The sequence below is a fragment of the Apodemus sylvaticus genome, chromosome 4 (assembly GCF_947179515.1).
Source record: "Apodemus sylvaticus chromosome 4, mApoSyl1.1, whole genome shotgun sequence".
In the NCBI taxonomy this organism is placed as follows: Eukaryota; Metazoa; Chordata; class Mammalia; order Rodentia; family Muridae; genus Apodemus; species Apodemus sylvaticus.
This window is the reverse complement of record NC_067475.1, coordinates 102,975,552-103,003,195: the sequence shown is the minus strand read 5'-3', so window position 1 is coordinate 103,003,195 and position 27,644 is coordinate 102,975,552. Positions and strand designations below refer to the sequence as shown.

The window sequence follows — 27,644 nt, the reverse complement described above, 5'->3', positions numbered from 1 at the left end:
CGGAAGCCACTTAAAGCAGAGCTGGAGCTGACAGGCGAGCGAGCTGGAACCCGGAGAGCAGTTGCCTCTTTCTGCGCCTAGGTCCGCGGAATGGCCCGCGCGCCGCTCGCCGCATCGGCCGCCCACTACCCCTAGACACCGGCACTCGCCCTCGGCTCAGACCGCTGGCGCAGAACCGGCCCTCCACGCCGCGCCTGTGCCGCGTTCTAAAGGCAGCTTGCCTGAGGTAACAGGGCTCGGGGTGGGCAACGAGCGGTGGAGGGACCCCAGCGGGATGGCGGGCGCCGGCCTCGCCTCCCAAGAGTCCCCGCCGGGACAGCGGCGGATCCACAGACTGCCCGGGAGAGCTGAATGCGCTCGTCCGTCGGTGGCGGGGTGGGATGGGGTGAGACTCCGGTCGCCGGGAGTCGGGCAGGTGTATAGATGGACTGGCGCCGCAGGGCTTGCGGGGCCGCCGGCGGCTACCCTCGGGGGGTTGCAGCCCGGGCAGCCCCCGCGGGAGGGCTCGGCGCTGCGGGAGAGTTCCGGCCGGCGCGCGTTCCGGGCTGCAGCCCAGAAGTTTGCAGGCTGCGTTCGAGTTAACTTTGAGCGCGCACGGGTCTCCTTGCTCTTCCCGGCCACCCGGAGTGCCCGCTGCGGCTCGGCCCCGCAAGCTCCGGGACTCGCTGGACCATCCTCGGAGGGAGGCAGGGCCGGGGGAAATTCATTGTGGACTCGCCGTGAGTGGCTTCGGGGAGGCGGGGAGGTCGGGTCGTGAGGGAGATGGGCCGGGAGTGAGGGGGACGCCGCGGGGTTCCTGAGGACAAGGTGAGGCCGGGGATGCTCACCCTCACGGCGAAGTGCCGAGCTGGTGGAGCCGGCGCGGCGGGAGGTCGTGGCTGCGCAGACCGCGGCCGGCAGGAGGCGTCGCTCGGACCCGGGCGTCTCTCCGGAGGGCTGTTTGGAGAGAGCCGGCGGTTTCCATGGAAGGTGTGACCAGCCGGTAGTGCCAGACGACCCGGGCGTCACGAGGTGAAGGGTGGCGCGATTGGGTTGCCCGCTGCGGGCGACCGAAGGAAATGTCCTTCCAATCTTTATTTTTCTGTTATGCAAACTAATTGAGGAACTCGTGGCTTCCGCACTCCACTCCTCAGCTTCCTAGTTGAGTTTAGCTGAGGGCTGTAAGAGGAAAAAGTTGTGTGCGTGCGAGTGTGTGTGTGCGTGCGTGCGTGCGTGTGTGCCTGTGTGTGCAGAAGTATAAATAAAATCGTTTCAGTATTTTGCTCGGATTGGTGTGATGGGAGAGGCGAGTGTGCGTGCGTGCGTAGGGGAAGGCACAGGCCGGTTTGATACGGAGAGGGAATACCACAATCTGTGCCAACTGAGCCTTGAGGCAAGAGCACCAAATGATGAATACTAACGCCTGGCTTGGCTGCTTTCCAGTTATTTATGTCTCATGTCGGATCCCTCCTTCGTGAGGCTTTCTCTTAACAATGCCAGCTCATACTGAACTCTATTTTTAAACAAAATAAAATAAAATCTCTTTTGTACTTAGACTAACACTTTGTTCCATGCCTTGTGTTTTTCTGAGTTTTGATTATTCAGCACTTTTGTGTACGTAGACTTATAAATCCCTCCTAGATCTTTATATTCGTTTTTTTAAAGCACGAAGTCTTACCATTTTTGGTTTTGACCTTCAACCAAGAACAAAACATCTAATGTGTGCTTTTTCTTCAGTAATGCAGCCACAAAATATAGACATCCTCAGTGGTGAACCGTGCTAGGTACCCTTAATGCATACTTGATTAAATCATAGGTTCTTACATCAAGGAATTCTTTCAGTCTATTGGACAAGAAAAAAGGCCATTAATTGCTCATCACTGTCCTTTCTCATCTGGAACAATCTCAGTAAATACCTGGAAATATCAGTCGTTTTAAAGGATCTGGTTCTTATAAGGAAAAAAAAATCTTACTTTCCCTTAGCAGCTTCATTCAGATTCTGAAATTTGTTTTTTTTTAAATATTTGTATTTTTGCTTATAATATGCTTTCATTTGATTTTTTTTTTAAAGTGGGTAAGTGTAACTTTTCCAAAGACAAGGACTAAAAGACCCTTTGTATAATCATGCTGTGTTAAGTTTCTAAGGCAGAGTGGCTATTGAAGTTAGGCATATCCTGATATTCCTTCAGTTATAGTAATTTTTTTTTAATTTACAAGTAAGTCTTTAACATAACATTCAATAATTAAATACTAGAACTTTCAGAATGTTAAAAAATGTTAGCAGGCTTTGGCTTTCTCTTGTATCACAATTCACTTGAAAGCTTCTGTGTCTATCCCTTAGACAGACATATACTTGTTCTTTCACTTTTTAACTTTTTAAGTTTATCCTTTTGATGAACTTTCCTCCCACAGAAACTTGTTTTTGCAAACTCATGCAACAGATCATATGTAAACAACTGTAACGGGAACCACAAAGCTAAGCAAGAGATGTGGTTTCCCTGCTTCATCATCTAGAAAAAAGTTATTTCTACCTTACAGAATAAAGCCATGCCCCAGTAGAATCACACAGCGCTCACTCGTGAGCGCTCTCTCTCTCTCTCTCTTTCTCTCTCTCCCTCTCTCTCATATCTGTGTATGTATATTAATTATTAAATCAAATTATTTGTGGGATAAACAATATATAACTATTGAAAGATACATTCTCATCTACTATTATGCAGATTTTTGCATAGCCTTTGAATCTTCATTTCTTGGTAAAAAAACAAAAAGAAAATTGACCTGTAAGAGCTAAATATAATGGAAGCAGTGATTGCAAATAGTTAATCATAGACCAACACAAAATGTTTTAATGAATGAATGGGTTCAGTTGTCAGTTTTTAAATGATCTTCTTTCCTGGTAGGTTTGTAGATACTGAGACTAAGTTGGAGCTAATCCACGTCATGGAAGTGGAAACCACTGAACCTGAGCCAGACTGCGTCGCGCAGCCTCCTTCTCCTCCTGATGACTTTTCATGCCAAATGAGAATTTCCGAGAAGATCTCTCCATTGAAAACTTGTTTTAAGAAAAAACAGGAACAGAAAAGATTGGGAACTGGAACCCTGAGATCCTTGAGGCCAATATTAAATACTTTGCTAGAATCTGGCTCACTTGATGGAGTTTTTAGAGCTAGAGACCAAAATGGAGATGAGAACAGCTTACATGAACGTATAGTAAAAAAACCCCTGGAAATCAACCCATCGTGTCCATCAGCAGAAAACAGTATGCCTGTCCTGATTCCTGATGGGACAAATGTTGAGAGCCAGTTACCAGAAGCACATCCTTCTGCTGATGCTCCAGAACAGGTAGTTCCAATCCAGGATCACAGTTTTCCACCAGAAAACATCACTGGGACAGTGGCAGATTCTACAACTGGACCCTTCCAAACTGATCTTTTACATCCTGTTTCAGGTGATGTTCCTACAAGTCCTGACTGCGTAGATAAAGTTATGGATTATGTCCCAGGAGCTTTCCAAGACAATAGTTTTACAATCCAGTATATTTTGGATACCAGTGATAAGTTGAGTACTGAGCTCTTCCAAGACAAAAGTGAGGAAGCTTCCCTTGACCTTGTGTTTGAACTTGTAAACCAGCTACAGTACCATACTCACCAAGAGAATGGGATTGAAATTTGTATGGACTTTCTGCAGGGCACTTGCATTTACGGCAGGGATTGTTTGAAGCATCACACCGTATTGCCCTATCACTGGCAGATCAAAAGGACAACCACTCAGAAGTGGCAGAGTGTTTCCAATGATTCTCAGGAGCACTTGGAAAGATTTTATTGTAATCCTGAAAATGATAGAATGAGAATGAAGTATGGGTATGTATTATAATAACTTAGAAATTGTTACATGTTCTAATGAAGCTGAAAGTTTGGTATGGTGAGTTCTTTCAGTAGTGTACCAAGTTTTTTGTTTTGTTTTCACTTTTATGACTTCTATGCTATTCTGAGTTTTCGTAGTATTTAAATTTTAATGTAGTCTCTTTTTACCTAACCAGAAAAAGGAACATTTTATGATTTGAACAATTTAGATGTCATTCTGTTTAGTATGTATATTTTTGAGTGAAAATTGTATATACATTTGAGTATTGTGAATCAAGTAATAATTTAACTGTAATTACATTACCTTTAAAAGAAAATCTACTGTGAATCTTACATACTAAATTTGTCTAGTTTTTAAATTTTTATGGGTTGGATAGCTGTTTTTTTGTTTTTTTTTAAATATAGGAACTAATGTTTGGAGCTCTTATGCTAAACACTTTTTATATGAGTAATTCAGAAGTTCTTTATTCATACACAGACACATGCTATTTTGATTTTTCAAGGTGTTGGAATGTGTATGAGTGTTCTGCCTGCATAAATGTGTGTGCACCTGGCGTTGTAGAGGCCTGAAGTGGGTGTTGAATATTCTGGCACAGTTAAAAACTGTTTTGAGCCTCCATGAGGTGCTAAGAACTGAACCATAGTCCTCTGCAAGAGGCCTCCTTTTCTTAAAAATAGTTTTAATGCGGTATTGTCCAAGAACTCAATTGCCCCTGAGCTAGCAATTCTAATTGTTCTTTCAATAGTAATTAAGCTTATGAATGCTCAAAGCCACTCGAATCCTTCCATCTCCAGATTACAGAACACTTCAGAGCAGTGGCCTCTCACTTCATTTATGAAGTAGATTTCAGTTCACTGAGTTCTTGAACATTTTGGTACATTGCGTTTCTGTTGGGCTTAATCACAAAGAAACTAGCAGAATCATTGTCTCACACATTATACTCTTACCATAAGCAAGGTCTGGTATACTCTTACCATTAGACAATCATTTTGGTCCCAGAAGGTCCAAAAATTCTTTGGTCAATAACATATTGGGCATTTAATTCTCATAAGATCATTTTGCTTGAAAAGTAGATAGATTTAGAGCCTTTAGCAAAAACTAGGATCAGTTATAAAGTAGTTACAGTAGGAGCTTGATTTCCAAATTAGTCTTAATGATGTAAACTAATATTTAATGACACTTAGGAGAGGAAAAGTATGAGTGAGTTGCTAGTGTAATTGATTTTGCTGCTACTACATTTTAAGTGATCCTGCAGTAATAATATAGTTGGAAATATGAACTGCTAATTTTCAGTGAACAAGAAGAAATATAAGATTGAAAATAACTGTCAAAAATTAGGCTTTTGGGGAGTTGACCTGTGGTCATTGCAACCTGGTTTTCCTTGTATTCCAAAGCGATGTTGTGTTTCCTGGCAACAAGATGCAGATAACGGCATGTTGAGCCTTGCTGAGAGAATCACAAACAAGCTGGAGCAGCCCAGGTTCACATGGTTACCACATTATTTGGCTAAAGCTATTAATCTCTGTGGTCAGGCCTGTAAAGCTGGTCTATCTGTGCAGATTGCACATAACCAGGAAATGCATGTTCAGCTGTGTATATGTTCATATTGGACCCAGTCTTATATCCAGGAAGAGTTGATGAATGGCGTTTGTTTTGTTTTACTTGTTTTGGGTAGTTTATATGATTAAGTCATCAATGCACACTATATCATAATATCATTTTGAGGACTTTGAGGTATGTTCATAGTTCTGAGTCTGTAACAGAGACAGGTCATAGTTTCAAACTATGAAGATAGAAATGTTTATTTTTCTTTGCACCTGTGAGGATATAGCACCCAAGTTGATCAAAATTGGATATGCATTGTTTATTTTGTTTTCAGGAATTAAATTGAGTAGGAAATTGAGCCAGATGTTTTCATAATTTCCTTTGAGCTCTTAAGATGATGCTTATATATTAACAACACATATATGATATTTGGATGATAAATACTTATACATTCCTGTTTTCATTCCCTCCTTCTGTACATCATAGGTGTGTGTTGCCAACATCAAATGAAAACTAATTAGTTATGGGTCTGGACTCCAAATTGATTTTTAGACTTCTTTTGTATTTGGGCCTTCAAAAATTACTGAGAGCAAGAACACTAAGTGTTGTATTTTTTTTTTTTTAATTGAGAAAGTAATCTCTTAATAGTATAGATACTAATCATTAGGAGATGGTGATTTTTGAGTGGCAGAACTAAGTAGTTTCAAAGTAGCCTTGGTAATTAGAATACTGTTGCTGATAATTGAAACTGGAAGCAGTGCAAATCTTTTTAGCAACCAAGATCACCATTAGTTTCACATTACATTCATTTCAAAGTAAGTCAGAATGGTAGGGAACCACAAACTGGGTTTTGGAGTTGACTTGCTAGTGAAACTATGACCAATGAGTATTCCTAATTTCTCAGTTCATTGAAAGAGGATTGTGGTGAACTCACGGTTAAATTTTCTCAGGGAGAAGGTGGTTTTTGTTGTTTATTTTGAGACATGGTCTTGCTTTGTAAGCAATGCTATACTAAATGTACTAAATGCTGTGATTATAGGCGTGAGCTATACAACAGCTCAGAGTTTAGAATGTGTGTTTGCCTAGTATTTACAGATAATATAATTTTACTTGCTTTAAAACATTGTTCTAATCTTGGCTGCTGTGAATTTTTATTGGTAATAGTTCTTATGAGCCTTTTCAAAAATCTGTCCAAGGATATAATGCCAGTAGATAACTTCAAAGCAGCTCTATTTTATGTAAGAAGTCAAAAGCTTATGTTATAATTTATATGACTTGGTGAAGTATCTAAAATAGAGCAAGCTTCTTACTGAACTTAACTAGAATAGTTAAATTAGCCAAATTACTTCTGGTCTATACAGCTGTGATGATGTGTGAACTAACTCATTATGTGTTGTTGATAACACTGGACAGAGGAGAACAGCTGAAACTTAACTGTCCTTGTGACTTTTTGGTAGTTCTTTACACGGCTGTATGAGTTTGAATTTATTTTTAAAATTCCTGTGTAGGAGAGTTCCATAAGCAAGAACTTGTTTGAAGTGACTTTCAAAATGGGTGCCTTGTGCTATTATGATAAAGCCATGCAGTGACTTGTTTTTTTCTACCTCTTTATGCTGCTATTTACATATGAAATAAAACTAATTGGCATCTATCAGTACTAATCTAGAGAAGTTAGTGGGTCTGTGTAGAGCTATCATGGGAATCAATAGCTGTCATTCATTTACTTTTCTGGCTTTTCATCAATAAGTAGGTTACTTCTGAAGCAGCTGTCACCTGGCTTCAGGTTGAGGTCAGGCTTTTCCTGATGTAATGAAAATGAACCTTGGAAAAAGCAAAGATTTCTAATTATTCAGATGATTGGAGGGAAAAAAGCTCATAAGGCTGTCTCACAATTCCTGAATATAATTGCATGATGTATAATATATTTTATTATCCAGTTGAATCCAAAGCTTTTAGTTATTATTGTACATGAAAAAGAAATACTAGTAACATGAAGGTGTAAAGAAAAACTCAGGCATCCAAGATACTTTTAATTTCTAGGTTTTCATTCAATTATAAAGCAAAGGTAAATTCTTTATATTTCTGATTAGTGATCCTCATCCCAGGTTTGAGTGCTATTTCTAAAGAATGAAACAGTTTATATCATGTATAAAACCATAATTACTGAAGGAATGCTACTACAATCCACCTATTGTAAATTTGTAACTGTTGTCTGTGGCCTGCTAATTTCTTATTATCCCCCGCCCCCCATTTGAGACCACCAGATTGTGCATTCTTTGCCTGCTGGGGTTGGTTCTGGAATGTATTTAGATTAGGTTGTCAAGTCCTTTTAACCTAGATCAGCAACCTTTAGTAATTACCAGTCTTTGTGAGTTGTGGAGAGAAAACTGCATGCATGTGTATATCACTTTACAAAGAAAAAAGTCTTATTTTGAGTTACGTTATAATTGATTCTGGCTCAGTTTTGTAAAAGGGAGGCTTAAAGTGGACACTGGTAATTTTAAAAAAGCTCAGTTCTTAAAACTAACCATGCTTCTCTTTTACAATTGAGTGATTTTTGTATCTTTAAGAGATAAATAGAATGCTAAAGATTGAGCCACTTTCAGTTAGATTTTGGGTTTATATTTATTTATGACAGGGCTTTCTAGGGACCAGGAATTACACCACATAAAGACTCCCATTAATTTTTTTCCCTACAATTGTTAAACATCACCTAGCCAAGCCTCTGAAATAATAACTGAAAGCCTCAAATTGTAATAAAAGAATTCGAAATTACAAGTGATAGATTTTAAAATACTGTATGAAGTTTGAGATTAGATTTTTATGAGCTTATCTCAGTTTGTATTTTGTAGATTTATCAGTCCGTGCAAAAGATATTGAAAGTTTTACTAAATATAACAATTTTGTGATCAGAAAGACCAAATTTTAGAAGTTGATGCTATCAAAAAGCTTCTAGTTATCAAATGTAAAACTTCAAGTTTTTCCTTTGTGACCTAGCCAGTTATTGTTTTTAAGGCAAGCATAGAAAGTTAATTAAGCATTCCTTTCTGTTGTTCCACAGGATAAAATGTGCCTGTCTTTTCAGTCTTCCTCTGCTTTATTCTGTTGACTAACTTGAGTGCCCACTTGACCAGTAAAGAACCCTTTCATGGTCATTGCACAGGATAAGCTTTTAAAAGAGTGAGATCGGTTAGGGTGACTGTTGTCTTTCTCATATTCTAGTATTTGTACCACAAAAATTTGTGAACAGTATATTGTAATCTTCCATTACTAAGTTGTAGGAGAGTTTAGTAAATTTGTATTCTTTATTCAAGTCCAAGTCCTGTGCTTTAGTGCAATTGCTTCTGAAAAATAAAGGTTTGTATTCTGTATTTTGGTTGAAACAGCACTTCTCTCACATTAGCTGTATTTTTTTTTTTTAAAGAAAATTCCTCTTTTTGCATTTTAAGAGATTCTTACCCAGTTACTTCTTGTTTGCAGTAGCTGTAAGTTCTTTGCTCCAAGTTTCTACCAGCACTGCTTAGCCAGGCATCAAAGCATGGCAGAGATGGCAGTGACACATGTGCTTTTAGGAGCTTGCTTACATTCTGATCTTCACATCTCCCACAGCTGCTCAGGGTGTAGACAGCAAAGGGTACAAAATACCCTAAATAATTTCCTGTTGTGGTTGGTCTTTGGTTTCTGTCACCTGGTTTAGCTCTTTTATTTCCAGGCACTGACACAATAAGAACAGAAAAAATACTGGGTTTTCCTTCCAAATACTCATCTTAATTTAAAAAATAAAAGACATTCATGAATCTGGGTAAAGAATGAAAGAAAAGACTTTTCTTATTCACTTTTTAACATTTGGGTTAGCAAAATACTGTCATATCATAAGTGTTTTATAAAGCCTCTTAATATCTTTTCTGTAAAAACTTCCTCATCCCTCCCACTAGAATTCACATGAAGAGCTGTCAGTAATAGATTCTCTGTTTATTTGTGTACATTAAGTTTTAGTCTGCTAAAACTCGTTTACTTTAGATTGTTAGCACCAGTACAAAAGCAACCATCAGTGAGTTTATTTCTGTTTCTCTTATTTACCAGTTAAATTTATTTAGAGTAACTGGAGGAAAAAAAATACAAGGCTAAATAAAATTTAGAATAAATATTTTTGAAGAGTCATTTGTAATTGAAATATTAAATCAGAAATAAAGTGACTAGTACATTGAGTTTTTCTAGACATTATTAGAGTATATTCTATAATGTTTATATTGTCTTGTTTATGTATAGATGAGCTCTAATTTGAGATTATCTTAAAGTGACTTAAATGATATTTTACCATTTATATGTATCTTATGTAAATATACTATTAAGCATTTTATATTTATGTGGAAGTATTTTGTAAATTTTATTTTAGCCCTTTCTACTTTCAATTTTTTAAAAAATGAATTTGTGCCTTGCATATATGGCACACATTTTTAATTGATCACTTTGAAACTTCTGCTTTTAAAATATTTTACTCAACAAAGGGGATATTCACATATTTCAGTAATCTTTACCTATATAGTTTTGGGCAATTTAAGATATAAATAGAACTTTCAGCATGATTTAAAAAAAAAAAAAAACCTTTCCCAGCTGTTCTCATAGAAATTATATTTTACTTCCTTATTAAGCCACAGTTAAATATATTTCACTTATAGTTACCTTCAACTTGACTCAGGACATGTGATTGAACTTGGATCAAAATTACGGCTGTATGACATTTTTGGCCTCTTGAGAATGCAAAACTTAATCCCAGTTCTGTGAATAGATGGCAGTAAGATCTTACAAGTATACTTTTTATTTACAAAAGATTTTAGGCTTAGTCACATGATATTAGAAAATTGTTTGTATATGTTCTTTGCTTTCATCTGCAGTTATTATTTTCATCATCATCATCATGCCTAATGTTTGGTCAGTTCTTTTCCTTGAGTATGGATATTATAGTCTGTTTTTAGTGTTTTCGCTGGTTGAAATGGGTGCAAACGTAGGGAGTAGAGGAAAATGTAGGGGCTTTAGAAACTCTAAATATAAGATCATTAGAATTTTGACAAATATTTATGTGCATTCAAGTGACTGTCTCAGTATGACTGGTTTTGGTTTTGCTTGTTTTAGCGTAATATTTACTAAAAGCATGTTGTTCTGTTCTCCATAGTCTTTGGAATTTTTTTTTTTTCATTTAGGAAACTTAATTACCTCTCTTTTCTCCTTTCAATCTCTCTCCATCTCCGTCCCCATCCCCCACCTCATTCCACTATGTTCTCTTCTAGAAAGACTTCAAGACCACACATTAAATGTCTGACATATAAATCAGACATGAGGTTTGGCATATAGATAAGTGGATGTCCTGCTTAAAATTGCCTGCCTTCTCAGAAATTCTCAGACATGTTTCTGATGTTCCAGGAACATTCAAGGGAGCACCCACCACACAGGGGCTTAATTTTGTTTAATGATCATTTTTTAAAATTCATTATATCTTAAAATGGAGATACCCTTACCCCTACCTATGATTTTTAGTGTTTAGAAACATTAACCATGTCTATCATTCTGGTTTTATATGTTAATAGTTCTACTGAGTAATCTAAACCTTAGTAAACCTGCCTCTGCCTGCATCATCCTCTTTTAAAATGAACACATTTAATCTATAATCAACATTAAAGGATTCTTATTTTATTTTTCCTCCGTGTATGTGCACTGTGTGCATGCCTGGTGCCAAACAGATTAAAAGCGATCCCCTGGAACTGGAGTTACAGATAGTTGTGAACCATCACATGGCTGTTCAGAATCAAACCCAGGTCCTCTGCAAGAACAGAAAGCTCTCTTAACCACTGAGCCATATCTCCAGTGCTAACATTTGGTTTTTAATCTGCACATAACTACAGAGATCCATATAGATAATAGTATAAACTCTGAAATTTGTCTCATGAATATGACTGTGATATAACTACTTTAAAACACATAAGGAATCTGGGTATATAAATTGTGTATAATTTTAAGCCTTTAGTGAATAGGTGAAAGATGAAGCATAGAATGTCAGCATTTATAAATGTTTTATTTTCTCTCCAGGAGCTCTCTACTATTTGAGGCAATGATAGCAGAAATCATAATTAGTAACAGGATATGATAATTGACAGTGATAGTGCTTCTAATATAGAAAACTATGGGCTCTCTTTAAATACTTTCAGATTCAAAGAATTGTTACCTAGGCCTGGTTATTACATGTCTGTAGTCTGTCAGGACTGCAAGTTCAAGGCCAGCACAGATAGTTTAGGCTCTGTCTCGAATAAAAAAGGGTCAGGGATGCAAAAGAGTAGTAGGATGGACGCTTACTTGTCTAGTACATATGAGACCCTGGAATCATTCAGTCCTCCACTGTCTCCTCTCAAGTTGAAATTAACTAATATTTATGTAAACATTTTATTTTATTGTCTGCTTTGAGGTAAGGAAGAAAGCTTACTTTTACCAAAAGGGATGATACTCATTTTCATAAAAGTTTAACCTCATAGTTTAAGGTATAAAGTACATAGTCTTCTGAAGTTTAGTAACTGTAGTACTTTCACAAAATATGTTGGTATATTATACACTATGTCTTTGGTTCTCATTTCCTTGTAACATCTTGAAGGAGTATATAAGCTGGCAGATAACTCCAGTATAACTGAGTTCTGGAAACATCAAAGCCATGTATCAAAAGCTAGCTATATTTTGTGTCCCTGTGAAATTTCTTCAGCAGCAATAGCAAAAATTCCCATCTATCAAGCTTGTCTTAAGCTAGGAGATCCCCACATACTCCAGGCAGCATTTAATCTTTCCTTCTATCATTATGACCCTCAGCTTAAGAAGACATTTTATTTTACATGATAATAGAAGAGGGCTACTAATCGTGAATGTTTAGTTCAGCTGATTGGGGTGAGTGCTAATGCCTCCCAAGTGCTGGGATTAAAGGACTGGTTAACTCTTTAATGGGCAGAAAGCCAAGGTTCCGAAGTCTAGCTGATCTCATTAAAATTGAGCAATGGTCAGAAAAGCTTATACTCAATTTACTTTCCTAAAGTCTTACTTTTAATTTTTATTTACATCATCTTCCCACTCAGATATGTTCTGCCTCTTATAATTTTTATTGGCATCATTATCCAAGAGCACAGATTAGAAATAAAGGACACATTCTGGACTCTTTGAGAAAGTCTTCTGTGTAACACATACTGGCCTCAAATTTGACCCTTCTCCTGCCTCAGTCTTCTGAGTGCTATTACGTGCTTCTGCTACCACACCTGGTCATCATGAACTCTGTACTTTCTTACCCACACATAATTAATTGTTCTTGGTGTAGGTTGATCGTAACCCTAACCTCTCAAGCAGCCCCCTTTTATTGCCTCCATAGACTGTCAACATTTGTCTCATAATTGTTAAACATCGATAATAAATATGCTAATATATTGCAAAATAGTGCTAGTCTCTACTCTTCCCCTCTTCTTTCTCCATCCTCTACTGAAAATAAATCACTTTACTGGAGTAAGCTTTATAAAAGGCAACCCTGGGCCGTGTTGATCCTGCCCAAAGGATCAAGCCCTAACCTCTTAACCCAGCATACAAAGCTCTTCCTTATCTGGCTCCAGCCAATCTCTCCAGACCAGTCTTATCTCTAATCACCTCCCACATACACTCTGACCTCCCACATGAACTGCATGTGCTTCTTGCATTGTATCCTCATGCCCTGCTTAGTTAACTTCTACACATATTAAGTCATCTCATGGTGGTCTGGTAACTAAGTTCACATGTCACCTTCTGAAGCAATCCTGTTACCTCTCCTGATACCTTTATCAGCAATGTCAGGCCTTGTTTGATATTTTCTTAAAGATCTCACTATGTATCTTTGGTTGATGTGGAAGTCACTTCTGTATTGTGTCTCCTGAGTGCTGGAACTAAAAGTGTGCACCACCATAACTTGCCCAGGCCATCTACTTTTGAGTTATCCTCAGATCATCTTTATGTCACAGTTCACACTATAACTGGGTTATTCTTCTCTCTAAACTAATGTTCTGTGGTATTTTGATTTTTTTCATTTTATGTCCCTAGCATATAGTCTAATACATAGTTGTCTATTTAAAAAATTATCTTTGTCATTATTTTCTTCATCATTTCAAATACTTTATTACATCTAGTTTATTTTGTGTATCATGGGAGGAGGGACATATGCTATGGCACAATAATGGAGGTCAGAGGACAACATGTCAGACTCAGTTCTCTCCTTCTACCATGTGGATCCTGGGGATGTCAGGCTTGGCACCAAGTGTTTTTTACCCAAGAGCTATTTCAACAACCTCTCAAATAAAAATTGTCCAAGACTGTTGTATACTGAGTTCCCAAATGCATAATGTATAAACAGAAAACTATCTGAGCGAGAAATGTAGTAATTTTTGTTTTACTCAACACCTATTTCTGTATTGGTTTTGATCTTCCACCTCTGTTCATCTTTCTCACTGTGGGATCTTTCCACTTTCTTTTTTTAGTATTTGAAATACACATATGAAATGATATGTGAGGTATACTTTTTGTGCTCCTATGTGGGTACTGGTACATACATTGGTGAGATATTTCTGGAAATGCTGGCTCAATTAGTATGTGAGGTATTTGTTAGATAAGAGAACCATTATTAAAAATTATGAGAATGGGGTAATTTTCCAGAATTTCAAATTAGTTTTCTACCTGGATTTTTCAACAAGTATGTGTGATAGTATGTTTGTTAGTAAAGCATATAACTGGGTTTCTTATTTTATCTTTCAGTAAGTTCATAATCTGTTCACAAAATGTGTTTCGTCCCTCTGATTAATGATGAGATTATAACTAAATTCTACAGTATAGTAACCATCTCCTTTGTATTCTGGCCACCTCTCAACTCTTATGCCAAGTAGGGTTCGTGACACCTCCCCACCCTACCCCCTCAATCTTTAGCTTTGTTTCTCTTACTCAGTTTCATACATCCTATATTTACTGCATCCCTGGCTGCTTCCTCCGTCTTTATCTCCTGTCCTCCAAGGTCCTGGATTAACTTCTGCTCTCCCCTTGCCTGTATATGGTATGCAGGTCCTTTGTGTCTTATGCACTGTCAAGAAGGTCTTCAACTATTTGAACTGCTCAAATGTTCTAAGGAATAAAGCACTTAGCCATTTTTCTTGTTCTCCTGCACAGCCCCTCCTTGTTGATATTTTATAATATTTAAACTGCTCTTAAAATATTTTCTTAAATACTTCTTGGGTGTGTGTGTGTGTGAATATATATATGTATATGTTTTTTACTTACATATATATTTTTTAACTTTCCCTGACCATTACCTCTTGCTGGACACCAATAACCACTTTTTCTCCCACGACATTGAAAATCTGTCATTTACTCCAATTGTTTAAATATATTATTTGCCACTGATGAATTTATATAGACAGATGTATATTATTTCCTTGAAACTCTTGCAAAATTGAGATCAACATTCTTAAATTCTTTATGCATTATCTGATTCAGTACACAATTCATTGCCATGCATAGATGACTTGTAACTTCTTTCTTGATAATAGTAAATAATGACTTGATAAGAAGATGCTGAACACTTGGATGATTATATTATGTACATGTGTAGTGATTCCAGATTGTAGAAGAAAAAATTATTTGCTTTTAATTTTTAAAACATCCTGTTTAAGATTTGGTAGCAAATTTATCTTATAAAAAGATAATATTTATCACATTTGTTATTTTACCTCTGTCAAGTCTAGAAAAGCATATTGAAAATGAAATATAGCCAAAATAATACTTTATTCAGTACACCAATCTAAAGAAGTAAATTAGGGTTTATCATAGAAATTTCTCAATGTCCAAAGGACTGGAATGCATAGAGGTTGTAGCAAAAGCCATGTTCATAGATGTTTTCTTATGCAAATCATTATCTATAAAATGTTTTTAGTGATAAAGGCTTGTACAGAAATTGCTGAAGTGATATCTACAATAAAATCTAAATAGCAAAAAGCAGGAATGACAAAGGGTTTGTTAACTTACTGAGAAGCGGTTGCTGGAAAATGAGCTTAATGGGGGAAATATGTTTAGAAGAAACTTTGAAATGTCCTTCAGAAAAAGATTTCTAGCTCTTCTCAGTTTTAATATCAAATTTCTCCTTTATAAAATGACATGAAAATTGCCTTCAACTTAATATGATATTGAACTTAAGCATAGGGATTTCCATGTTCAGGGTTGTTTTCCTTTTTCTAGAATCTCCTATGATCATTTTTCCTTTTAAATTAAATATTACTAATTATAAATTTTGAATGAAATTGTGTTCAATTTTGATTTACCCCCCCTTTTTTTTAAATTCCTAATTATACAGAATAAATAGGTTTCATTCTTTCATAATGAACTCAGAGAAAATATAGCCCCTTTTGCTTGTCCTTCTTTTTTGTTTGTTTTGTTTTGTTTTGTGACGCAGGGTTTCTCTGTGTAGCCCTGGCTGTCCTGGAACTCACTCTGTAGACCAAGCTGGCTTCGAACTCAGAAATCCACCTGCCTCTGCCTCCCAAGTGCTGGGATGACAGGCGTGCGCCACCACCGCCCCGCTATGCTTGTCCTTAAGCCTCCCCTCTCAGACCCTTACTTCTCTCTAGTAGTCTCTCTTCTACATTCATGTTATTTTTTTCCCAAAATGTTATTTTTAACTGCATTTTATTATAGTCCCATTTCATGCTTAATTTAACTTGTATGTTATTTTGGGATTCTGGAATCCTTAGACATTTTTAAAGGTACATACAGCTTTTTACAAGTTAGAGGTGTTTTTGTTGTTGTTTTTTGTTTTGGTATTGTGTGTGTGTTTAATTATGCATGTGACTTTAGTTTTGCTTTGTTTTGTTTCCCAAAGAGTAGGACTTGATCATAAATTATGACATGAGGATGGAGAGAGACGTGATAGATTTTTCTTGACATTTGCTAGGGGTGTGTGCCTTAAGAGGTGATAAATGGTCATTTGAAAAAGGAGAGCATCTTCATTGGTTTGAAAGTATACCCTGTCATTCTTATCACAGTACTACAGTGTCCTTAGCATATTACAGAGACTAAAGAATGGCTACAGTGAATAGTTTAACTTATATAACCAGTTTAATTTTCAAAGATTCAGCCAGAGAGGGTTTTTTTAGTACTCATTTACAATCCTTGAAACAAGTGTACCAAAAGCACAGTTGGATTAGCTAACAAATGCTAATAATGAATACCCTTCTCAAAATCTTGTTTTGTAACAAGGAAAATCTGTTCCAATCCTTGATTTCACATATACAGGTTCACTTAATCTGTTTTATAGATATCCCCTTAGAAGTCTGCATTGAGAATGGAGAAACCCAGAGGAAATGCATTCAGGGGCTTAGTTACAAATATCTATAATATTATCTTATTTTAAAAAATATTTTCTTAGGGAAATTTGCAGTTGTGCATTATACAGGGCAGAGAACAATGACATTTACTAGTTTCTTAAAGTTAATGGTTCAGATGTTTCAACATGATCTAATGATTCACTAAAGAGGAAATGTTTTATTTAGGTCATCCTTTGTCAGTTAATGATTTAAGTGAATTTGATTCTTATAGTGGACTTGTCTCCCAACAATATGAAGATATAAACTAGGTATGGTGGCACAACACATATAATCTCAGCACCTGGGAGAGGAAGGTAGGAGATGAGTAGCGCTTAACTGTAAAACAATTCAAGGCCAGCTCAGACTACATGAGACCCTGTCTCAAGAGAAAAAAACAATATGGAGATGTTTGTAAAGGTTTAATTTAGCGATAGTAGACTAGATAACAGATGACAAAATAGTCTCATAGCTAACCCTCATAATAATTCAAACTACTCTTTTAACATTTTCCCACTTATACAATGAAATGAAATATTGATGCTTGTTGAATCAGTAGTACTGGCTTCATCTGGTGTCGTTTTTCTGTCATCCTTTTTCCTACCTCACCAGGCAGTATTGTATATCCTCATTGGCACAGGTAACCTGATGCTTCTGAAAAAAAGCTGTGTTTCAAAAAGTTTTTTGGTTTCTCTGCCTGATTTTTGTCAGTTTTATTCTTCAAACTGACTGCCAGGGTTTGGCTTAATCTTAACCAGGGAGAAGAACCTATGGCTGTATTATTTATTGATGGCTTTGGTTTATTGTTACTAATTTTTTAATCATACCATACATAACTTGGAAATGTAGGTCTAGTTAGGAATGAACATATAGAAAATGTATGTTGGGGAAGCAACCAGTAATGTTCTTTTACACCAAATAAAATGAATTATGACAGTTCTGCATCAGGCTATGTTAGATATTCTTAATGCCCAATAAGATATTTAGGTACTTTTATTTAGCAGGTCTTTTTTTCTGGGTCTTTCTAGAGGACAAGACTTTTGGGCAGATTTGAATGCCATGACTGTATTTGAAACAACTGAATTTGACCAACTACGAAGGCTGTCTACACCACCCTGTAGTAGTACAAACTCTATTTACCACACATTTTGGAAATTCTTCTGTAGAGACCACTTTGGATGGAGAGAATATCCTGAGGTATTTACATGTTCTTTTTTTTCTTTTAAATAAATTTAAATTTTTTCCTGTGGTCTTTTTTCCTTTCCAACAGTGATTAAGCAGAACTGAATATAATAATCAGACATCTTAAGGATGTAAATTTAAAAGCCTTGCTGGTACAGGTAAAACTTCTCTCTTTATATTTCTAAAAGTATATTTCTTTCCATTAGTCTGAAGACCATAATAAAATGCTACTCAAGGGCTTTCCCAGAACCTCACAGTAGAGAGGTACTTAACAGTGGTGCCATCTTTATAATAGTTTTGATGAGAACTGGTGTAGCTTTTGGCTATATCTGCCTTCTGTGCTTATAGAGATCTAATTGTGTTAAATTTTACCATTTTTAGAAGCCTAATGGAACAGGAGTCATTCCTGAGTCCATGAAAGAAGTGCTTGAATATGTGTCTTTATTAAGCTACAGTTAGGCAAATCATCTCTTCAGAATTCTGTCATGTGCACATGAATCACTAGTATGATATAGAAGAGCTCGCCAGTTGCAAGGCCTTGCTTGTAACTGAATCCAGTACAATCTTGAAAATGGGTGTTAGATATTACCTTCTCATTCCCCTGATCTGTTTAAGACATTGCCAAACAAAATGACCCTAATTAAACACAATATTGATCCATATTCTGATTTTGTCATTTAAGAATTGATTGATGTCTACTTTCCAAATGGAGTAAGGGGCTGTTTAAATGGAATGCTTGGACTGTCCTTGTGCTTTTAGTGGGGTTTTTAGGCTTAGAACTTGGCTGGGGTTTTGTTTGTTTGTTTTGTTTTTATCTCTTGAAATTTGAGTACTGTTAACTTTTAATTCCTCTCTGAAATTTTCCTTGACAAATGTAAGTCAAGAAAGTCTCTAGGACATCATTAATGTTGAAAATAGAATGGACTTCTGAGCCTCATATGTGTCGTAAGGCAGATTGATAGCCGTACTCTTATGAACAGGGAGGGTCATTCTACTTGTAAGGCTCAGAAATCCTAAATACAGGAATTAGATTGATTTATTGTATTTATTGAAATTCCTTTGATGTTAGCAGTGAAGTAAACAGTTTTTTTTGCTTTCAGTTACTTTTTTCATGTAAATTGGGTTTTCATTTACCTTCTGTTTTCTTCTCCATAGTCTGTTGTTCGACTAATTGAAGAAGCCAACTCTCGGGGTCTGAAAGAAGTTAGATTTATGATGTGGAACAACCATTACATCCTCCACAACTCATTCTTCCGGAGAGAAATAAAACGGAGACCCCTTTTCCGTTCCTGTTTCATACTGATTCCATATTTACAGTAAATATCTAATTGTTTTATACTCTTCATTTTTTACTTTTCATTTGTGTACATTTAAAAGAATGATCTTGGTTACTATTACCAGAATGTGAAATTGTGTATTCTTTACATTTAATTCTTAAATTAAGTTCAAATGACTACTATTCACCCAATCCTAAAAGCATGAGTTTTTTATTTGGTTTTTGAACTGAAAAACAGGATACAGTTAACATATTTATATAACTAAAGTAACTTGTATTTGAATGAAGGAGAGCTTGCTTCTTATAAGGAGATTGTTCCAAATTACAAGACTACTTTAGGGACAGATATACCATTATTAGAATTTGGTTTTGAAAGTGATACTAAACTTAGTGTCTTTTGGTCCATTCTGATCCTTAAGGTAAAACGCTGTTTTCATATTTCTAGTATTTTTATTTCAAGTCATTCATGGCAAACTCTTAAAGAATTTAGTTCTGGGGTTGAAATAAGACCATTAAAAACAAGTTTCTGGTCATGGTTGCTCAGCTGTAATCTTGGTGCACAGGTGATAAAAAGATAGGAGGCCTCAAATTTGAAGCCAGCCTGGGATACATACCAAATTGCAGACCAGTTGGGGAAATCAAGGATCCCCCCACCCTCGTGTTCAAACAAGAACACAAAACTTGAAAATAAAAGAATCCCTCAAAGAATTAGAATTCAAAATCAGTTTGTAATAAGGTCAGTTTTAGAAATATTGGCTTGTGTTTTCTTCCAAGTCCATATGTGAAAATTAAATTGTTACCTAAGGTTTTTTTGTTTTTTTTGTTTTTTTAAATTAGAAATAATAAAAACACTATTGCTGGGATTTTGCTCACAGCACAGCTGGAGCTAGTGTCTCCGTCCAGTAGTTAGGAACATGCTGTCCTGGTGAGGAGACAGTTGAACTCATTAGTAAGACCAGCAGCTGGGCATGCTGAGCTACAGAAGCCAGAAGACTGGCTCCTCTGCAAGGACAAAAGTCCTTTTCCAAATGCTACATTGGTGGGAGAACTTGTAAATAGTGAAAAGAAATGCTTTAAGAGATTATTCCTTTTAAAAAAAACGTATACCCATTTTTAAAGTATAAAATATAAAAATAATAGAAGCATAAATATGGCATTTTTATAGAATGCAGCTTTGCAACGAAAGAAAATAATTATTTGCTTTTTCTTTTCAAAAATTGTTTTAGTCTTCCTGTCTGAAGCAGTGATAATAAAGGACTAAAATGAGAGATCAGCCAATCAGTGAGAAGAGGGAGCTGTTTGAAGGAGGAAAGCACAAAGTAAATTGACAGGGTGAAATGTGAAGTGCAGCGTCCTCTCTGCTCTGTCTGCAGCTACAGGACATTCCCTCCTCAGAGGGATGAGGAGGAAAGGGCAGTGCTTCCAAAAGCAGATTTCAGAGGTCATGATATTAGCTAGAGAAAATGTTTTGTGTTTCCATTTAGCTATTAAATTCAAAGAACCAAAGGAAATAAGAGATGTGGGTCATGAATTTCCAGCAAATTCCATTGTATAAAGACTTTTTCTGATACTTATAAAAAGGACCCTGTTCTTTAATATTTCTAGAATACCTGAGCTGAAGTAACATAAGCAACAAATGAGACTCGGGCTTGAGGGGCCATGTCTCAGAGCTGAAGGGCGTGTACTTCATGTAGCCACCTCATCGGGGACTTGAGAGGCTTTGTCTCAGAGCCGAAGGACATGTACTTCATGTAGCCATCCCGTGGTTATAAGAATGCCAAACATAGACTCCTTCCCTAGAGGGATAAAATTAATCCATTTTTATTTCAGTACTGAAATTCCTTTAAGAAACATTTCAAAAATGGTGGGGTGGGGCAAGGAGAATAAGGTTGGAATCTGAAAAGTTATAAGCTTTGTTATTGGTATACTATAAGCTGAATAGAAGCAGTGTTCTCAGAAAATACTGGTACATTTTAACATTGCCTAGAACACTTTTTTTTTTGACATGGCAACTGGTGGATAAAAGTCCAGCATTGCCGGGCGAGTGGTGGCGCACGCCTGTAATCCCAGCACTTGGGAGGCAGAGGCAGGTGGATTTCTGAGTTCGAGGCCAGCCTGGTCTACAAAGTTCCAGGACAGCCAGGGCTATACAGAGAAACCCTGTCTCGAAAAACAAACAAACAAACAAAATAAATAAAAGTCCAGCATCACACTTGCCTTTATATATCTGTTTCAGTAAAGCTAGAATATTAGCCTGATGAAAGTATGTATGTGTGGCAGTTGATGTTATCCATGTATGGAATCTAGAATATCTGTACATTTGTGTTTATTGTTACACTAATAAAGAATCATCCTACATGCCCATCAACAGATAGAGAAAAATGTGTTATATGTGTGCTGGGGGTTTTTCCTCCACAAAGGAAAAAAAGTCATTTGAAAGGAAGTGGATAGTCCCGGAGCTCATATTAAAGGAAATAAGCCAGATTCACACAGACTGTTATTACATGTTTTGTCTTCTGTAGAATCCAGATTAAGCAATATATCTGTAAGACAGACATGAAAGTGGAACAGGGTGTCTAGGAGGAGGATGGGGGACAGTAAACAGAAACGGGATGAGCAAAGTACAAAGGTATACATGTGAATTATTTACTTTACTCATCGCTTTAACAAAATACCTGACGAAAGCAAAACTTAAGAAGGGAGCAGTCTGCTGTGGCTCTTGGTTAAGGCACAGTTGATTATGGCGGGGAATTTATGATAGAAGCTGTGTGAGATGGCTGCTCCTGCTACATCTGCAGTCAGAAAACAAAGACAAGAAGCTTGCTGTCTTCCTTTTTATTCAGTCTTGAGACTTGGACCAGCCATACAGAATACAAAAAAGTTTATTTCCTGTGTTATTCTGAATCCTGTAAGATGAACCATTATAGACATCTATAACATAATGAAACCATTATTCTGTATGCCAACTGTAAATAACAAGTCTTAGCAGAATGTTTGGGAAGAATCTTACCTTTGTTGGAAATGTCAAACCCTAACAATAATGGAAAACCAGATAGGCTAGTGCAAAGCAGGGTAAGAGCTGGGGGCCAAAAGTTGGATGCTGTTCTGTAATTTGTTCAGATCCAGAGTTTTTGAGACTGATTGAAGCCGTGGAGCTTCTCTTTAGAGAAGCATACCAGTAAAAAGCATAAGCTTAACCATTGTAACAGGAAAATATACCTGTGCCAAGTCTCCAAAAGAACTTATTAGCTCTCAAAAAATGATCCAAAAGACAAGAAATACACTTCTTTTGTTGCAAAAGTTGGAGGAACTACTTAAATCTGCCCGGGAATTTCAGATGAGGGTGGTAGGAGGACTTGCTGAGTCCTGAATTCACTCACTTAGAGCTTTGTCTTACAAAGGGGCTTTGGGGCACATTGAACTGAAGGCACAGCTACTTACATGAAGCTGGCGGGGATTAGAAAAGGCATTTGTGTAGCCTGGCGTTGGTGGCGCACGCCTGTAATCCCAGCACTCTGGGAGGCAGAGGCAGGCAGATTTCTGAGTTCGAGGCCAGCCTGGTCTACAGAGTGAGTTCCAGGACAGCCAGGACTACACAAAGAAACCCTGTCTCGAAAAAACCAAAAAAATTCAAAGAAGAAAGGAAGGAAGGAAGGAAGGAAGGAAGGAAGGAAGGAAGGAAGGAAGGAAGGAAGGAAGGAAGGAAGGAAGGAAGGAAAAAAGGAAGGAAGGGCAATTGTCTTTCCATAGCATTAGCTTCTTAATAAGCCATCTCTTAAAAGAGTAGTGCAATACCACTAATAGTAGTCGTCATAAGAGTCAGACAAACCGGCTTATATCTACCAATTAGATACCAATTACTTTATTTTATTGTAAGTTGTGAAATGTGGAAATGGAAAAAAGCAGACCTGGATTAAAAAATACATCTGCTATATCCAGACAAAATCATTAATTACTCTGACTATTTATTTGAGGAGGGGGATAATCAAACCATATTGCAGTTCATGTGACAGTGACACTGTGTGAAATATATAGTGTGTGTTCAGTGGGTGACTAATGACAGCGGTGGTAGGATATACTCTTTAGAGACAAGACAAAGTTCATATGCAACTATGTCGCAAAGTTCTTTTGAAAATGTCAATTTCCAAATCCACTTGGCAGACATTACTCCTTCCTTGTGACCACCATGTACTGATGAGTGTGTGTTACAATACCCTAACACTGAAACTAGGTCTCAGGATCAGGATTTCCGTATACTTTGCTTCTTCCCTTTTCCTTGTTTTGAAAAAAACTAAAAAGTATGATTTAAATATATGAACCAGGCAGGAAAAAGAAAACTTATTATTTATGTAAATTCATCTTTAAAAGTAACAAAGTTGAATTTAAAGATTGAATTGTGCACCCTCTGGCATCTGCTCTACTTGGGGGAGGGGCCTGGAGACTGAACCCAGTGCATTAAGCATCATAGATCACCACTTTATACTTGAGCCTACCTATAGGCCCCTAGTTTGTTTCATTTTAATTACATCTAAAATTGTAAAATTGGAATAATATTAAGTGATTATTTTAATTGTAGTATTTGGAAGTGAATGCCCCAGCACTCTGGGAGGCAGAGGCAGGCGGATTTCTGAGTTCGAGGCCAGCCTGGTCTACAGAGTGAGTTCCAGGACAGTCAGAGCTATACAGAGAAACCCTGTCTCGAAAAAAAACAAAATCCAGAAAAACAGAAAGTGAATGCCTGCTTCGTGACTTTTCTTACTTTTTATAAAGTAAAGTTTTAAATTTTTAATCATAGAAGCCAATTTAACACCTGTCCTACCTTATTTTCAAATATTCTGTAGTTATAGTAATTTTTTTGCGTAGTATCAGCAAAGTTTGAAAGAAGCATGTAAATTATTGTTGGTCCTTTGAGACAAAGCTTTTTTAAACTGTATATATAAAAGAGGACTCCAGGAGGATTCAGAAGTAAAGATACTTGTAAGTTGCTCCTTACTGTTTGTTCTGAAGCAGTGCATTTCAGAGTTATCTCCACAGGAAAAAAGCTAGAAAGAAGCTAATGTGTTTGCTTAATGTGTTTGCTTCTAAGAGCCTGTTGTTGTTTTTGTTTGATGGTTTGTTTTTTTTTTATTTGTTTTTTGAATTGTTATTTTGAGACAAAGTTGCCCAGACTTGGGCTGAGGTTATATTTCTATTGCCTCAACTCCTGAGTGTTGGTATCATAGCAAAGCACTACCACACTTGGGTTTGTTTTGCTTCTCTTAAGTAAATAAATAAAAGCCGGGCCTGGTGGTACAGGCCTGTAATCCCAGCACTTGGGAGGCAGAGGCAGGCGCATTTCTGAGTTCGAGGCCATCCTGGTCTACAGAGTGAGTTCCAGGACAGCCAGGACTATACAGAGAAACCCTGTCTCGAAAAACAAACAAAAAAACAAAAGTAAATAAATAAAATTAATATGTAAGTATTTAAGCTGTTCAGTTATAAAACTGGACAGTACTACAAAGCACTATGTACTATGAGAAGTATTAATTTTTTGAATGCTTTACTTAGTGTTTTTCTCCATTTTAGGACACTTGGTGGGGTTCCCACTCAGGCTTCTCTGCCTCTTGAAGCAACTTCATCACAAATCATCTGCCCAGATGGAGTAACTTCAGCAAACTTTTACCCTGAAACATGGGTTTATATGCATCCATCTCAGGACTTCATCCAAGTGCCTGTTTCTGCAGAGGATAAAAGTTATCGAATCATTTACAACCTTTTTCATAAAACTGTACCTGAATTTAAATACAGAATTGTACAAATACTGAGAGTCCAAAACCAATTTCTTTGGGAGAAATATAAAAGGTGAGTCAGAGGTATGAAAATGTAAGAGCATTTCATAGTATAACTATTGTCAAATATACAACACAGTAAACATTTGCATAGAGTTTACTATGTTCATATGTTCATGTAGTAGCACACATGTAATCATGATACACCTGTAAATAGTCTTAATAAAATTATGACAAACTATAGTTTAATTTTTGGCATTTTACTTTTATAGCTTAATATATTGTTATCCTCGAAATTATAAAGCAGAGTTTGAATGCATTGTTTATTATTATTATTTATACGTCTTCCTCCTAAATGCCTGCCTATTTTTTGCACTAGGAAAAAAGAATATATGAACAGAAAAATGTCTGGCCGTGACAGAATAATAAATGAGAGACATTTATTTCATGGAACATCCCAAGATGTGGTAGATGGAATTTGCAAGCACAACTTTGACCCTCGTGTCTGTGGAAAGCATGCTACAATGTTTGGACAAGGCAGTTATTTCGCAAAGAAGGCAAGCTACTCTCATAACTTTTCTAAGAAGTCCTCCAAAGGAGTCCATTTCATGTTTTTGGCCAAAGTGTTAACTGGCAGATACACAATGGGCAGTCATGGCATGAGAAGGCCCCCTCCAGTCAACCCTGGCAGTGTCACCAGTGACTTATATGACTCTTGTGTGGATAATTTTTTTGAGCCTCAGATTTTCGTCATTTTTAATGATGACCAGAGTTACCCTTATTTTGTTATCCAATATGAAGAAGTCAGTAACACTGTTTCCATTTGAAAATCTTGGTACTACTAAGTTATTTGATATGAACTCAATCCAGCATTTGTAGCAGGTTTGGGTGGGACTGGGAGGGAAACAGCATTTGACAGAAATAGGATACTTTTCAGACCCAATTTTTTAATAAGTGCTAGAAAGTAATTTTTTTAAAAGAAAAAAAATGGGTTTTAAAATGGCCACTTATTATTTAATTGTTTACTAATTGTTAGTGTACTTGTTGTGGAAAAGACTAAAGTGCATATTCTTCATTCACACTTGTACATATAGGCAGCAGCAATATTAGTAGAAGTATTTGGGAAACAAAAAACAAAAACTGACTAGCCTAATTAAATGTTGCTTGGGTCTGGTAGAAGTCTGGTCAAAACAAATAGAGGCTGTGAGCAAAGTGAGGATTCTGTTTACTTAACATTGATAAAACCACCAGGAACTGATACTACCATGCTTATTACCTATCCAAAGCATTATGTATTGTACTTTGGGGTAGTATACTTTGATGTAATTCTAATAGGTGGGAAGAAATTTTCATTCTGTGATCAGGATGAAATATATCATCCACTCAAACCTCCAGAATTTTCCTGAGAACCCAGGATCTGTTCAGAGGAAGTAAAATAATAATAAAGAACCCATTTGAAAAAAATTGTCACCAGCAAAATTCCTGATTGTAAAGTGTGATACTTGTGTTAAAATTCAGCCATGAAAACTCAGCCTCTTTCATTGTTGCCTACCTTAGTTTCAGAGTTGGTCAGTTAGGTTGGGTAACCCTAGGCTGGTATTAGATAATAGAAGACACCTACAACCAAGGTGGAAAGGTTGAGTACTGTGCTTCACACAAAACAGACTCTTAGCCATATTTGCTGAGTTGAATTGTTAAAGACAACAAGCTCATCCCCATGCCTGCTTTGCCAGATGCACTGGATTTCTTGGCTGACTCCGTACCTTACACTACTTACTTAATAGAAACACAAACTTGGAAATTGTGCCACTGGCCCAGCAAGAGCACTGTTAGGTGAATGTGCTGTTGCCTCAATTCAGAGCATTAGTAAGTACTTCTAAGCAAAGCAAAAACCTGAATAAAGTGAAAAGTGGTTGTTGATAAAATAAACCACAGAAGTCCTTCAGATACCAAGCTCTCCTTGTATGTTTGTGGTTATCTCATTTACCCAAACTTTACAGGAACTTTGTTATTTAAAGCAAGATATAGCTGTACAGATGTCTCAGTGAATCAGTCTGTTTAAGCACTTATCAGGGCTTCCACACAGTTATTTATTTTGCCCTAGTTGATCCTGTTGTTTGCTGCCATTGGCAGGAGGAAATGGGCAACTCTGGCAGTCATTCATTATAACTTGTAAACCAGTGATCCCCAATCGTTTTCAAGTTAAGACATGTTACCATTGCTTGTTTGATTTTATGGAACGTGTTCCTTTTTTTCTCCCTAAAGGAAACAAAAGCTTTATGACATATTTATTTTTTTAATAAAACTAAGCAAAAATAAAAGTTAATTCTTTAAAACCTCCGTTTTGTTCTATTTCCATTTAAATAACAAATCACTAAATATTTGATCTGTATGTTGGATGGTTGGCTGATTGGCTGGGTGAGTGTGTTGATTTGGCTTGGTTTGTTCATTAGAAGACTATAGGATTAAATAGATCTATTCAGAACGTGTTGCTTATCCTCTTCTGCTTGGGAATGGAGGAAATATTACCTAGTTTTCAACTGTAAGTCACAAAGTCACAAGAAAAGAATGACTTTTTATTTGCTGATAATTTATTTGGGGGTAAGGAACAAACAAGTCTTACATCAGCAAATAGCTATA

General features: G+C 36.9%; 1 protein-coding gene across 1 annotated transcript; it reads left to right on the top strand.

Annotated features, from left to right (window-relative positions):
• Positions 1–136: 136 nt before the first annotated feature.
• Positions 137–27,344, top strand: Tiparp (TCDD inducible poly(ADP-ribose) polymerase). The gene is made up of 6 exons (XM_052180404.1): positions 137–226; positions 2,880–3,839; positions 17,807–17,975; positions 19,116–19,276; positions 24,802–25,077; positions 25,384–27,344. The coding sequence occupies exons 2-6, from the start codon at positions 2,920–2,922 to the stop codon at positions 25,829–25,831; spliced, it is 1,974 nt and encodes a 657-aa protein (XP_052036364.1). The 5' UTR covers positions 137–226; positions 2,880–2,919; the 3' UTR covers positions 25,832–27,344.
• Positions 27,345–27,644: the final 300 nt, after the last annotated feature.